General features: G+C 37.3%; 1 protein-coding gene across 5 annotated transcripts in view; it reads left to right on the top strand.

Annotated features, from left to right (window-relative positions):
- The window catches only part of NOSTRIN (nitric oxide synthase trafficking), a 115,602-nt gene that overhangs the window by 73,197 nt on the left and 26,378 nt on the right, over positions 1–16,027 (top strand). For 4 of the 5 annotated variants that reach the window (XM_056793977.1, XM_007494322.3, XM_001367490.4 and 1 more), the window contains 3 exons: positions 4,608–4,733; positions 9,100–9,217; positions 12,403–12,492. In XM_056793977.1, coding sequence (XP_056649955.1) covers positions 4,608–4,733; positions 9,100–9,217; positions 12,403–12,492 — 334 coding nt within the window. The remainder of the gene's footprint in view (positions 1–4,607; positions 4,734–9,099; positions 9,218–12,402; positions 12,493–16,027) is intronic. The other variant, XM_056793978.1, reaches the window with a different exon arrangement.

The following is a 16,027-nucleotide window of genomic DNA, read 5'->3' on the forward strand; positions in this document are numbered from 1 at the left end:
TCATGACTCTAGACCCAAAACTCTATCCACTGGGCCCCCCTAACTGCCTCTGTATATATTATCTAATCCCATGACTTCAGAGACACCATACTGTTCTGATTTTCCTACCTTTTTAACCACTCCTCTGTTTCTTTATTCCCCATCATTTTCCTTGACATTTATTTTTGCTAAGGACTTCTTTTGGACCTTCCATTTCTTCTTTGCCAATCACTTTCATAGCCAGTCCTTCACCTGTTTTAATATAGTTTAGTTGTTTCAGTTGTGTCTATGTCTTTATGAGTCCATTTGAAATTTTCTTGGCATAGATACTGGAGAGGTTTGCCATTTCTTTCTTCAGCTCATTTTACAGATGAGGAAACTGAGACAAACAGGGCTAAATGACTTACCTGAGACCATACAAGTAGGAAGTATCCAAGGCCAGATTTGAACTCGGGTCTTCTTGACTCCAGTTTGAGTACTATCCACTGTGCCACCTAGTTGCCCTCTATAGATGATATAGCTTGACATGATGGATGTTGTGCAGGCCTTAAAATCAGAAATATTTGAGTATGACATCCTACCTTAGATATTTACTTCCTGTGCAACCCCTAGGCAAGACATTTAGCCTCTCTTGGCCCAAGTTGTCTCATCTATAATAATACCTCTCTCACAGAACTGTTGTGAGGATATATAAGTATATATGTATATGTAAGTAAATAATATAAGTAATATAATATAATATATAAGTAAAGAGCTTTGCAAAACTTTGGCATGAAATAAATGTTAGCTATTATTATTATTTTGACTTTCAAGTCTATATTTTCATATTCATGGGTAGCTAAAAGCTTTGGACTTGGAGTGAGGAAGACTTGAGTTCAATCCAGCCTTGGGCAAGTAATGTGTGACCCTGTTATTACCTAGACTATGCCTGGCACAGCTAGGTGGTACAGTGGAGAGGGTGCCCAGCCTAGAGTCAGGAAGGACCTTGAGAAAGACACCTAACCCTGTTTGCCTTGGTTTTCTCCTATATAAAATGATCTGGAGAAGTAAATGTTAAACCATTCCAGTGTCTTTGCCAAGAAAACCCCACTGGGGTCATGAAACTGGACACAGCTGAAATGACTAAATAAAAAAAGACTGTGCCTACCATAATGTTCTGCAAACACTAGGTACTTAATAGTGTTAAATTTAATTGTGGTTATTACTCTGAATATTTATATAGGTGGTATCCAGGGATTTAATTTCTAAATCCCAAAATGAATTACTAAAGTAAATGGAATTTATGATAGTTTATTTACAATAGAAGGAATATGTTAAGGAAGAGAGAGAGAGAGAGAGAGAGAGAGAGAGAGAGAGAGAGAGAGAGAGAGAGAGAGAGAGAGAGAGAGAGAGAACAAGAACAAGAACTCTGGAGTCTTCTGATATCAGTGAGGATTTCTAAGTCCCAGCAGCCAGGGGAAGAGAAAAGCAGGGTCACTAACTCAGCCTTTCACTCATCAATGGTGACAGTCTAAATGGAAAGAAGTTTGGGTGTCTGTCTTCTGGTCTCTCCTCAAGGGTCTGACTTCCAGGCTCTCCTCCAAGTCCAACTCTGAGTCAGAGATCCTTCTCCAACTCATTCGAATCAAATATAACTTGAATGTCTTTTCTTCTGCCCTTTTGGTCCTCTGAAAGATCTTTTTCTCTTGTGTCATCTCCCCTAAATTTTCATGTCTACCAATCATAGCAGATGCTTTTCTACAGGACTGCCTCACCTTCTTTGGTTAGATTATGTCTTTTTGGGTTACTTAACACCTTATTTGGTAAGTTCACCTTTTGTAGTTATTTAACACCTTTTTGTGGTTAAAACAGGTAGATGTACTTAAAATATTGGGTTATCACCTTTTTATAGATTTAAAATCTAAAAATAGATTGAGGGTTACAATTCTAGTTTCACTATAAAGGAAGAGCTAAGTATCTTCATTGTTACAAATAGAAGATTACAATTTAATCTTCACAATAGTAATGTTTGTTATATTGTATCTAGTCAGATAACTTTGATTATAAATTTCTAGTCAAATCAGTTATCAATATTTTGTGACTTCATATTTGGGCAAGAGAGGCAGCTATGATGTCATGATCAAGAGCACTGGACCTGAAGTCGGGAAGACCTAAGTTCATGTCTAGTCTCAGACACATTCTAGCTGTGTGACCCTGGGCAAGTCATTTGACCTCTGATTGCCTGACAGAAGGATCCACTGGATCCACTGGAAAAGGAAATGGCAAACCATGACAGTATCCTTGTCACAAAATCCTCATGGTCCATGGGGTCTCAAAAATTGAACACAAGTACAAAACAAATGTTCAAGCAAGAGGCATATCCCCATAGAGGTAGATTGAGCAGCCACCCATGTGATATGATTTCAGGATCACAGAAAGGTTCAAATGCCACCAAATAATTTTTCATAAATACATGATTCATACTTGATTGGAACCTGGGGTTTCACTAGAGTAGGGAGCTGCCAAGTGAGAAAACTCCCTCACCCAATGCAGATTGGCAACTGTCCTATGTCAGAGACTAGAGTGGGGCATTGGGAAGTCAATGACTTGTCCAGAATCACACAGCCAGTGAGCAATAGAAGTTGGTTTTGAATTAGGTCTTCCTGACTTGAAGTCCAGTTTTCTACCCATTGCGCCATGAGACCTCTTTCCACATGAATCATATATGGGGAAATTACAGAATGGAAACTACTTGAACCTTTGTAAAGATGTGATAGTGCTATGGTAGGTAGAGTGTCTGACCTAGAGTCAAGAAGACCCAATCTTCAAATCTGGCCTCTAATACTTAGATGTGTGACCCTAGCCAATTCATTTAACCCTGTTGGCCTCACTTTCCTCCTTTGAAACATGAGCTGGAAAAGGAAAAGGCAAATCACTCAAGTAACTTTGCCAAGAGAAAACTTCAAATGAGTCTGACACTATTTAAATGACTCAAAAACAACAACAACAATAGTACTGTGGTAGGACTGGAGTGCTCCCAGGAATTAAAACTTGGTGGAGTTATTCTAGAAAGGTTTCATGGAAAAAGGAAAGATTTTAGCAGTGTTTCAAATGAATCCAACTTCTCTTTATCCAATTCCTCGGCTTTGCATAATACCTAACACCATCCAATATGCCTAAGATGCCCTGCTGTTGTAGCTGCAGGTTTTTATTGTTTGGGAACCTAAATAAAAGCAGTTTCAATTATTCTATGATGGAATCTGTTAGCTGGGAATATTATAGCTGGGTTTCTTTAATCCATTTTGTAGAGCATGAGTGTCTCTCAACAGGGGTGCTATTGCAAGGTCGGGATAATTTCAATTCACTCATCCAAAAACTAATGTTTCTAGAAAACAAACACACACACACACACACACACACAAATCCACAACTTCTGCATCTCACTCATTATAGAACAAAGGTTACTACAAGTTGCAATGGCACTAAACTTTTCATGTAGGTAAAAGTAGACAACTGACCTAAATAATTAAAAACAAATAGTATTCATCAAAACAAGCCTTAAAGCTTGCGAATTAATGCAGCCCTTTAAGTTCATTCCTTTTTTGTCCCTTTCACCAAATTTTATCCCAATTAAGCTCACAGTAGAATAGCAGTGTTTATGGAAGAAAGACTTAGCAAGGCTGGGAATGCTAGAGATAAAACAAACCTGAGATATATTCTCCATATTTTATGTACTTCTGATCTAGTGGGGCATTTAAGGCAATCATCCATGTAATCAACAAAGAATATATTTCTACACATACAAAAGTAGTTAGTTACTTGTCACATCTATATGTTGTGACCTTCTCTAAAGTCCTTGTCAGGATCAATAATCATTGAACTAGAGGTAAAAGGATCTCAAGTCATCAGTCAAAAGGCATCAAATACTGAGGCCCAAAGACCACTCCCAAATACTCAGAACCAGAATAAAAAGTAACTGGGAAATATTTAACAAAATTAATGAAAATAATATAGAAAACATAGATAAAGTTAATTTGCAATTTTATAAGTCAGTATGCAACTCATCACAATCCTTATGTAGAATTTAGTGTCCCCCATTTCAGTGTGAGTGCTGTGGTAGGTAGAGTCCTTGACCTAGAGTCAAGAAGACCTGAACTTCAAATCTGGCCTCTAATACTTAGATGTGTGACCTCAGCCAAGTCATTTAACCCTGTTGGCCTCAGTTTCCTCCTTTGAAACATGAGCTGGAAAAGGAAATGGCAAACCACTCAAGTAACTTTGCCAAGAGAAAACTTCAAATGAGTTCCCTGCTAGAAATATCCAAAGTATAGGTTATTGTTAGTGAAACTCCAGACCCTGTGCTCTATTCACCAAGCCACCTACTCACCTCCAAGGTAAGCAGAGATTAAGTGATTTGCCAAAGTCAGTTGGTAATTTATAGTAGTAGGGTGGTAGAGATAGTTGGTAGGGCAGACAGGGGAAAGATACTCTAAAAATGTCAAGAGTTGAATAAAAATATTCCATTGTGGATGAATTGCACCCTTTTCTAAAACTCCCCTGGACTTTTGAAAGCTTCTCTATTCCTCTTTCATTCTCCAATGTTGACATCTTATCAATATTACTCTTGTCACTAAATTATGTTCCTGAAGACCAAACTGAAACTAGACCTTCTACAAGCCAATTTCTTCAAATTGTCATCCGTATTGGCTGAACTTGAGCAGAGACCTAAACCAACACATCCATGCATCTCTTGTATCTCCAAGTGGAAAGAGAAGGTAAGGCTACTATTTCTAGGATAAACATTGTGGTCATAAGTATTTTTTATTTAAATCCTTACCTTCTGTTTTAGAATCAATACTTCCTATTGGCTCTCAAGCAGAAGAATGATCAGGAATAGACAATGGAGACTAAGTGACTTGTCTAAGTTCACACAGCTAGGAAGTGTCTGAAGCCACATTTGAACTCAGGACATCCTGTCTCAAGACCTCACTCTCTATCCATCGAGTCACTTAGCTGCCCCCAAAAGAAATTTGTTAAGAAATGACCAGGCAACGAAGTAGTTAGTTTACCACTTTAATGTAAATTTATAGGTATTGAAGGAAGAAAAACATCCCTTCATCTTTAGAAATGGAGAAACTGAGGCACTATGACTTACAGAGTCATAGAATAGAATAGAGAATCGTGGACTCTAGAGATTAAGGTCATGGTATATTGACATTGGGAGTAGGAACAAATTCAGGTTACTGAGTAGAATCTACTTCCCTTTTCACAACAGAAAAATCATTATCCATCTTCTAATATACAGTTAAACTTTGTTAATTAGAATGATAACAATAAATTAAATTTAAACAATTTATTTTATTTATTAAATAAAAATAAAAACAAGGATGGGATGGAGTAGATAGTATTGCTTGAATTAGATGTTCTTTATGCAAAGAGTCCAGATTATATAGCATTTTATACTATAGCTTTATTCTTTTCAAGTGATAACAAGAACTACCACCAACAATTACTAATAATCCTACTGAACCTACTTTATCAATCAGATTAAAAAATGTTCATTTTAATAACTGACATTTTTATCATATTTAAGGTTTACAAAACATTTTACACACATTATCAAACTCAAAGTAGGTCTGGCGGGTAATGATACACCTGCTTCACAGGTAAGGAAACTGAGCCTTAAGGAATGACTTGCCCAAAATCACATCATTAGTGTCAGAGGTATTTAAAAATTGCTTGCAGTTCACTTTTCAACAATTTATTTTACAAGTTGTATCTACATGCTCTTACATTTGGTGTAAAATATTTATATACATTCTTTATAAGTTATACAGATATTAAATGGCTATATAATAAACATGCCTCTATGAAATTTTATAAAAGGAAAACTTGAGAAGAAAGTTATTTATAAAAATATTCACAAAAAACCCTGATGCTGAAGTGTAGATGTTCTCATATACTCACCCTCATTTTATTGATTGATTGATTTGGGGGTTCATCTTATGCTGGCCTCTTTTTTTCTTTAACCATTGGTACAGTAAAATGAAAGCAATGCATGACAGTGGAGTAAAACAGCCCCCAGTATCCCCCTCTAAAAAAGGTTAAGCAATATTTCCTTAAATTTTGTTTCCACTGTTAACTAACTTAACAGGTTAGCACACATTTTTTTAAATATTGTGTAAATCTGTTTAAATGAAGAGTCATCATTGTTTGAGCAATTCAAATAAATTGGACTCACATGTTTATGTCACTTTAAGATGTCATTGCTAGGTATATGAATAAGGACTTGGATTCTTGAAAAGATTTGTGCTTTTACCACTGGGGACCCTTCCATTTGGAAGAGATGGTTTTAGCCATTGAAAACATCTACACTTTAACGAATGATCCTCAATAGTCTATTTGTAGGCTCAAACTCAAAGCCATACTGGTTTGGTAGCATTTTCCCAGAGTTTATTCTCAGCTGAGTCAGGGTCACCTCCACCCCACAAAGAAGACTTCAGTGGAAAATGGCACCTAATTGCATGTATGCAATGTATCTGTTGAGTGCTCTTATCACCTTTCCATAAAAGTACAGCAGGGCCCTGTAGCCAGGGGAGATATGTTCCACACCCTGTGGATGGTTGAAACTGCAGATATAGTGAATATCTGCTGTTAACTGCAGTAATTGAATCAGCAGATCCTGGTACACGACTGCATTATCCTGTACCACTACCACTAACTAATGGCTTTGAGGTCATTATTATAATAAATAAGGGCTTTCTTAAAGTCACTGCTCGAATGCTAGGACATAATCAGTGAGAACATAGAGGCAGACTGGAAAAGACAAATTTTTCATAGGAGCGTGGGTATGTGGGCAAAGGGAGATGAGTCAGGTATTGCGAAGATAGTCTTTACCATGTTAAAGGCTATACTGGCTTGGCAGGCAGTTTGAAATTTATGAACTGTTATTTTTTTTCTTTTCTGGAATTTTCCAATTTTTTCACACACACCCCTTGTCCCCCTCAGTTAACCATGGCTAACTGGATCTGTGAATAATGAATCAGCAGATATAGAGGCACAATTGTACTAGCAGGGAATGAGGAACTAAAATTGACAGGTACCTGAGAGGGAGGGAACAGATAAAGAAGAACACCACTTCTGTCCCAGGCAGAGCTATCTAGAGAAATGTAGTTGTATCTGACCAGAGCTAAAGGGTAAGAGAAAAATCCCCTTCAATCTCAGTTTCTATTTTCTTCTTTAGTTGATTGTATCTATGATCCCCTTTTGTACACTGAAGATATCTGGTTTCTCAATTAGTTAAAATATCTATTTATTAGATAAAGGGTTTGGTATAATAGGTTAGGAAAGAGAGAGCAGGAAGTCCCTGGACTATATTCCTCCTATAGATTTTTCATGGATTTGAAGATAAAGTTTAGGGACTAAGTACCAGACAATTTAATATCTTTGTAGGTTCAAGATTATAGTATTTCTTGGCACAGAGATATAGCTTTGAAGGAGTCTTATGAAGGATAGGCTATTTCCTTCCCTGAACGGAAAAAAAGTCTCTATCCAAACACTATGAGACAGATGGTTAGTCTGGATCTTTTCTATTGAATGATGAATTTGTAGCTAGATAGGCTGAGTGGAAATTACTCCTTTCCTCTTCAATTCAAAAGGGAAAAAGCTCAATCTCCAGCTGTTCCCCCTGTTTGTCTTAGCTGGAAGTTCCATTCCCATCCCCTATTTGCAGCCAGAGTTCTATCTCCTTCTTGGATGAGAAAACACTGCAAATCCAGTCCTTGTATTTCCTTCAATATGTCTCTCTTTCACACAATTATATACGTAACTATATACAATGTAAAAAAAAAATCACTTGTTTTAATGATTGGTCCAGGGATGACCATATCCTGGATGGTTATCTCTTAATAATAACTAGCATTTATAGATTATTTTAATGTTTGCAAATTATTCCACAAATATTACCTTGTTTGATCCTCATAACAACTCTGGGAAGTGGGTGATATCCTCATTTTTCAGCTGAGAAAAGTGAGGCAGAGAGGTTAAGTAACTTATCCAGGACCACATAACTAGTGTCTGAGGCCAGGTTTGAAATCAAATCTTCCTAACTTCCTGAATAAAATGAAAGGCAGCTAGATCATTCAGGTGGCAGGGTACTTGGTCTGGAGTCCAGAAGTCCTGGATTCAAATCTGACCTTAGACACTTTCTGGATTTGTCACCATAGGCAAGTAATTTAACCTCTGTTTGCCTTAATCCAATTGGGAAAGAAGATGGCAATCCACTCCACAATCATTGCCAAGAAAACCTCATGGACAATATTGTCATGGCACAGTCTAAAGGATCAGAAATTGCCAGACAAGACTGACAAAGAACTTCCTGACTCCAAGTCCTACACTCAGCCCACTATGCCATGTCATTGCCTCTCTTTCTAGTTCATATCAGGAAAGAACGTTGTGGCTCTACTGTGAGCACTTATCCCCAAGGTAACCATTTCCCTTTTCCTACTACCCACAATCAGCATATTATTCTCAATCATTTGGACATATTCATAAGACTTTCAACTTAGTTAAAACCATTTAAGATTGATTTTTATTAAATATATAAAGATTTTTTAGGCTTCACATGGAGATCAGGATTATGAATATTGGTTGTAGAATAATGTAATTGTGGGAATTCTGGAAAATTATAAAATCAGAAGCAAAATTGGATGGTGTCATTCAATGATGTATCAAAAGAGACTTTTCACATGGGAGTCAGTACAGTGGATAAAATACTGGATCTGAAATTAGGAAGACCTGAGTTCAAAACCTTTCTTAGATACTTACTTACTATGTGATCCTGAATTTGCTTCTCTGCCTCATTTTCTTCATCTGTAAAATGGAGATGACAATCTCCAAAGCCAAAACTTTATAGGGTTGTTGTAAACATTTGTTGTTTATATGGAATAAGAGAACATATTAAGTAATTTCAAAACTTTAAGGTACCAGTAAATGCTAACTATTATTATTGCTAATACCCAAAGGAACAATACATACATTATTGAGAAAATTCATTTAAAATGGCTATTTTTATTTAATGGTCAATGCTTATGATGACAGTAATTAATCATGCCCTTTTCACTAGTTATTTTTTATTCACAGGACCAGACACACAGTTCAGTAAAAATATCACGTCCTTTTATGACTAAGAAATTAGAGAATGTTGTGAGGAGAACATCTTCCAGCGGACTGTTGAATAATCCAGGATCTGTACCCTTAGGTAACTTTATATCTACTCTCTAAATTTATTATTAACTAAAATAAATGTTGCATATATCTGTGTCAAGAAGAAGGGTTAATGCCAGAAAAATGTGTGATATTTATACAAAAACTATGTAGAAAGTATGATATCTACCTCCTTATAGGATTTTGGGGTCACTGCCAATTGCCAGCACTATCATTACCATATAGTTTTTTGGACCTTTGTGGCTAGAGTCACTCCAAGATTGTCCTCTAACTTGAGAAACATGATTATCTATGCTCTCTTGTCTTACCATACTTAAGGGCAATGGAACATCCTCTCCACATAACCTCTTGTTTCTACCACTGTCAGTCCATATCTCTTAACCACCTCCTGCCAAGGAAGGAAGGAAGGAAGGAAGGAAGGAAGGAAGGAAGGAAGGAAGGAAGGAAGGAAGGAAGGAAGGAAGGAAGGGATGGAGGGGGAGAGAGGGAGGAAAGGAAGGGAGAGAGGGAGGGGGAGAGAGAGAGGAAAGGAAGGAATGAAGAACCAAAGAAAAAAACAAAGAAAGAAAGGTCATTTTCCCTTCTCTAAACTACAGTTATAACAACTATCCTTCCTCCATAAAAGTTGGCAAAAGGAAAAGAGGAAACACAGAACAACATGATATACTAAGGAGGTCTTCACAATTCACTGAAGCATCATGATACACTAGTTGAAAAACAGTGCATTTTCTCATGTAAGTCTATGACATCACTGGAATATCTTTCCTAGAACAATCATGTAAGCAACATACACATTATCTAATCAATGTATGATGGATTAATGTGGGAAATGTGTCTTTAAAAGTTTAAATTATATGCCCAAACCATAAAATTATACCTACTGTAAAATTACACTAAAACCTTAAAATTATAGTTATTGTAAAATTATAGCTACCGTCGATTTTCCTTTAATTCAATTCAACAGATACTTGTGACATGTCCAAATGTGTGAATGGAGGTACACTAAATGCTGGTATAGAAAGAGAAGAAGAAAACTGTGTCTTTGTGGAACTTAAATCCTTATGGAAAGGGACATAACATGTTTTCAAGATAAATAAAGAAAAGAAAATTCAAAGAGGAAGAGAATATAACAATTACATAGAATGTGGAAAGCTTCATGAAGAGGATGTTGCTTGGGTTGAACTTAAGCTAAGGGATCTAATAGGCAGAGGTCAGGAAGAAATGTACACCAGGCATGTGTGGTGGAACAGCCTAGGCAAAAAATGGAACTAGAATGTCCAATTCAGGGAACAGTTAATAGCTAGTTTCATTGGATTATCTATGGTATATAAAAAAGGAGGACTAAGAAATAATCCTGATTGAACTAGACTTTGGAGCAGCTTAAATGCCAGGCTATTTATTGAATTTATATTTTGTCATAGAGGGGATGGGAAATCACTGAAGATTTTTGAGCAGGGGAGTAATCAATTACTTAGGAAGATTATACAGGCAGCTGTCTAATAGGATAGGGTGAATAAGGAAGGACTGAAAAATGGGAAACAAATTGGTTAGTTATTGCAATAATCCAGATGAATGGTGATGGGTGATTGCAATAATCCAGATGAAAGTGAGTTGGGGAGAAAAAAAGTAGATGTGAGAGATTATGTGGAGATAGATTCAATAAGGTTTAGCAGCTGATTATATATGAAGGATAAGAATGAAGAAAGAGTAAAAAATGGCTCCAAAATTATGACTTTGGGTGACTAGAAGGAGGGTAGTGCCCTCAAGAGAAATAAGGGAATTTGTCAGATTTTCAGGGTGGACACCCTGGACATGCTGAGTTCTCTGTTTAAGATATCTATAGAAAATCTAGGTGGACATGTCTAGCAATTGATTGGTGATTTGAAATGGAAATTAATGGAAATATTAGTGATAAACTTATAGATTTAGGAGTCATTTGCAAAGAAATGATCATAAGACAAAGGAAAATGGATCTAATTTTAAAGAGAGAGAAAGAAGAGGTTTCAGACTTGGGGATGGCCATGATAGACAGAAGAGAGATAATGCTCTGGAAAAGAAAACTAAGAATTAGTGATCAGACAAGGTAACTAGGAAAGTGAATTATCATGGAAGTCTATGAAGAAATGGGTACTATGGAACTGAGCATGGGTTTGGGTAGACAGTGTTGAAAGCTAAAGAAAAATTAAGTAGAACAAAGATTGAGGGGGGGGGGAACCTATGCGATAGAATAGTTAAGACATCATTGATAAATTTGAAGATAACAACTTTAGTCAAGTGGTGGACTTGGAAGCCAGATTGCAGAGTTTAAAAAGTGAGGGATAGTTTAAGAAGTGAAGTCAAGTATAAATAGCTTTTACTAGACATTTGGCTACAAAAAGGAAAAGACATGGAGGACAATGAGTTGAGGGAATGATGAAGCTAAGTGGAGATTTTTAAAACATAGGGAAGCCTTAGGCATGCCTATGGATAGCAAAAAGCCAGTAGATTTAAAAAAAAAGATTGAAGATATGAGAAAGAGAGACAGAGACAAAATAATAGAAGAAGCCAGGATCTGTAATAGACAAAAGATAGGGAATGACATGATTGACATAGGAAAAGGAATCATTGGCAAAAAGAAACAAACAAAAACAACACATTTCTTTTTCAGAGACCAGAACAAGGAGGAAAGAATGAGGAATAATATAGACTTAGTTTTGAGGAATGGAATAGGTTAGAAAAAAGAACAGATTGCCTTGATTTTCTCATTAAGGCTAAAGCAGAGCTTTTCTGCCAGAAGAGATGTATATAAAGGTCTTGAAGAGAGCAACACTGCTCAGGGGATGATAGCCAATTAGAGAAAAATAAAAGATCCACCATGCAACAGTGAGAGCCCATTTTATATTAGTATAAATATTTAAAGACTCTATTGGAATGTTTGTTTGTTTGTTTTTTTTTTTTAATCTAAGTTCAGCTGCTGGAGAGTAGGAGCCAAGAAGGTGAAGGCAGGATGAGGTTAGGGACACAGGGGTAGGTTTGATATGGCATAAGCAGTTATAAGACCAGGAGGCAAGTGATTCAAGATCAACTCAATAGGGTCAAGACTATAAGAAGAAGGTCACAGCAGTGGGGATTGGCTGGCTGAAAGTCTAGGAGATGCTATTATTTAACCGCACAGATTTCTACTATCCTTCTCTGTGTCTAATGGAACCTTGTAGTAATTGCAAATTAATATGTTTCTAGCTTCAGGAATCACCAGTCTTGGTAATGGTACATGCCAAGCCTTATATCCATTTCAAGCCAGAGGAGATGATGAATTAAATTTGGAAAAAGGTAAGAAGTATTCTTAAGTATTGGGTGCCTTTCTCTACCTTAAATAATAACCCCAGGGGCAGCTAGCTAGCTCAGTGGATTGAGAGCCAGGCCTAGAGATGAGAGATCCCAGATTCAAATCTGGCCTCAGATACTTCCTAGCTGTGTGACTCTAGGTAAGTCCTTAACCCCCATTGCCTAGCTCTTACTGCTCTTCTATCTTGCAACCAATGTGTGGTATTGAATCTAAGATTGAAGGTAAGGGTTTAAAAAATAAATAACAGCATCATCACCAAAGGACCTTAGTTGGGCTTAGTTATGGGCTCAGGCAATCCTTGTAACTCATGACTACCTCACAAAGTCAGTACAAATTTAACCCCATCTTTCACAAGATAAAAATGGGCTCATGAAAGACAAGCAATTTAGTCAAGTACATTCGGTGAGTTAGCATTTCTTGTGTTTGGTGGCCAGGCTCAGGAATTTAATATGGTTTATGCATGGGAGCTCCCAGGATCTTAGATCCTAAAATGTTAGAGTGAAAAGACACCTTAAAGATCATTAATCCAAGTTCTTCATTTTAGAAAGGCAGAAACTGAGGCTTAGGGAATCTTGAAAGAGACGTGCCCAAGGTAATACAAGCTAATGACAGAGCCAAGAATAAAAACTAGAGACTCCTGATTCTATATAGCCTGTGAATTTTCCACTAGAGCCTGCCACTTCTTACGATTTTAATTTGGCATAGAAAGTTTCATACAGGAATTCTGTGGCAGGTAAATCTGCCTTAACAGTGCTAAATTGGCAATCAATCAATTATTAAGTCAAAACTATGGATCAAGCAAGGTGCTAAGTGTGACAAATACAGAGAATACCAAAACAGTTGCCCTCATGGAGCTTACTTTGTAATAAAGAAGACAAAGTGTGTGTGTGTGTGTGTGTGTGTGTGTGAGAGAGAGAGACAGACAGACAGACAGACAGACAGACAGACAGATAGACAGACAGACAGACAAAGAGACAGACACACCAACACACAGACACACAGAGATAGACAGACACAGAGAGAGACACACAGAGAGACAGAGAGAATTTTCTTTTAAATCACAATAACCAGAATTTAGAAAATACTCTAAAATGTTCAAAGCATTTTAGATATTATCTAATTTGATCCTCAAAATGACACTGCAAGTTGGATGCTATTATTATCTCTATTTTATCTGGAAAACAGGATGAGAGAGGTTACAGTGAATTACCCAGGGTCATAAAAATGAATAGTGTCATTTATGGAGGGAGGGCACTAGCAAGTTGGCAGGGATGGGGTGCTGTGTGCTCAGGAAAGATCTGAAAGATGGGGTTTGTGCTGAGTCTTGAAGGAAGGGATTCTGAGAAGCAGAAATAAGGAAAGAGTCCATTCCGGGCTAGAAAATGGCCAGCGCAAAGGTAGGAAGATAGGACATGGAGTGCCTTCATTTCCTTTAAATATCCTGTTGTCCCAAATGGTGGGGCCATTAATACTAGGGCAAAGGTTTGGAATATTGATTAGTGAGCGATCATTCATCAGTAAAGGAATATTACTGATGAGAAAAAAATGGCTCCAGTGCCCCAGATCAAACCAAGAGAACCTTTAGAGCCACACAGTGAAGATCCTGCACCATGTTTGCTCTGGTCAGGTTGTAGTTGCTCTCTGGCTAATGAGTCCAGTTTCTGAAGTATTTTTCTGATGAAGAGAAAGGCGTTAATAGACTTGGAAACAATCTCTTACAGCTCCTTGAATTAATGTTATTCCTTTGGCAAGTGTCTGGGGAAAATCTGGGAGTCTCATTCATCTCTGTATCTCCCTGAGGGCCTAGCACAATGTTTTGTACACAGTAGAGACTTAATAAACAGTTATTGAATTGAAACAACAAAATTATTGACTGCATGAAGACAAGACATTTTTTGGTATTATACTACTGACCTTCAGAGTATCATCCAAGAGTGGGGAGGCAGGTAGGGGACACAGCAATATGTATAAAAGACTATTGGGAGTCTGGGTGCCCGACTTTCTCTTGGACCTATTTCTTAGTAGTTGTATGAGCTGAGAAAAGTCTTTTTTTTTTAACCCTTACTTCTTGTTTTAGTAATGACTCTGAGAGAAAAGGGCAAGGGCTAGGCAAATGGGTTGAGTGACTTTCCCAGAGTCACACAGCTAGGAAATGGCTAATTCTTTCGGCTGAAGTCACAGTCCTATTAAGTAGCAGAATTAAGTCTCAAGCTAGGACATCCCAACTCCAGCCCTGGCACTCTATCCACTGTGCCACCAAGCTGCTCATAAGAAACAAGTCATTTCCACTGGTCTGGGTTTCATCTTTCTTTTTCTTTTTTCCCCACTCAGATGCCCAACTTTCTTTTATTTTTTAAATTTTTTTAAAAATTTGAAATTAAAATAAAATTTTCATTTTCATATACAGAACAGAACAGAAAGAATATATTGTACAGGCCTTCTGTAAGGTTCAAATGAAAGAGTGAAACAAGAAATCATGAAATGTAAAAGGGCTTTTTGAAAATTTTTTTGAATTATCAAGCATATTTTTACCTCCCCCCACAAAAGAAAGAAAAACAAAATGCTCATAACAAATATGCCTCGTTAAGGAAAATGGATTCCCAAGTTAGACCCACCCCAAAATGTGTGTCTCATGCTGCATATTGGTCCAGCACCTCTGTGATGAGCTGGGTAGCATTCTGCAGTGTGGCTTCCCTAGCATCATAGTCATGAGAGCCTGCTTCTGGTGGGGAGGACACAGGGACATTAAGTAGCACAGACTTTTTTCCCAAACCGCATTTGTTCTTGTCGGGGCTGAGCCAAGACGGTGTTGTGTGGTTTCCTGATGCTGCTGTTTACCTGTTGACTTCCTGTTTGGTGTCTCATTCTCTTGTAAAACAGCACTTTAAACTTGGTTCACAACACTTTTTAAAAACCAAGACCAGATTCATTCATTCATTTCCTAGAGGTTCGTTAGCTACAGGAAACATTACATCATTCATTTGGGGAATTTTTTTTAATCATTGTAAGCCAAATATGTCAATTTTGCCAATTATAGAATCCTAAGTGTCCATGCCAATGGAAGCAGAGATTCAAGGAAGTTCCTCTCATGGTCCAATGCTTTCTCTGATTGGTGAAAGTTGACCAACAAGGTTTTACAGCCCTACCAAAGTCTGGTTGCTCCCCACTACCCCCACCTAGCTATATGAAGAGTATGGGTGAAAGAAAGGCTGGGAATCACCTTATAAAGCAACTGGAAAAATAGCAGAAAATCTGATGGGCAGGATGGACAACTTCACTCATAAGCATAAACCTCTCATTGGGGACTGGAATAAATAAATAAAAATTCCCTGTTGACTGACTGTTAACTGAAAAGGAGCAGACACATAGAAAAAGATGACAGACTCGGAGTTGGAAATTGTGGCTTGAGACTTAGCTCTGCTCTTTAGTCAGACTGTGACTTCAGGCAAGAGAATGAATCATCCTGAGCCTCAGTTTTCTCATCTATAAAATGGAGATAAATTAATTACTAATTACTTT

The sequence above is a fragment of the Monodelphis domestica genome, chromosome 4 (genome assembly GCF_027887165.1).
Source record: "Monodelphis domestica isolate mMonDom1 chromosome 4, mMonDom1.pri, whole genome shotgun sequence".
NCBI lineage: Eukaryota > Metazoa > Chordata > Mammalia > Didelphimorphia > Didelphidae > Monodelphis > Monodelphis domestica.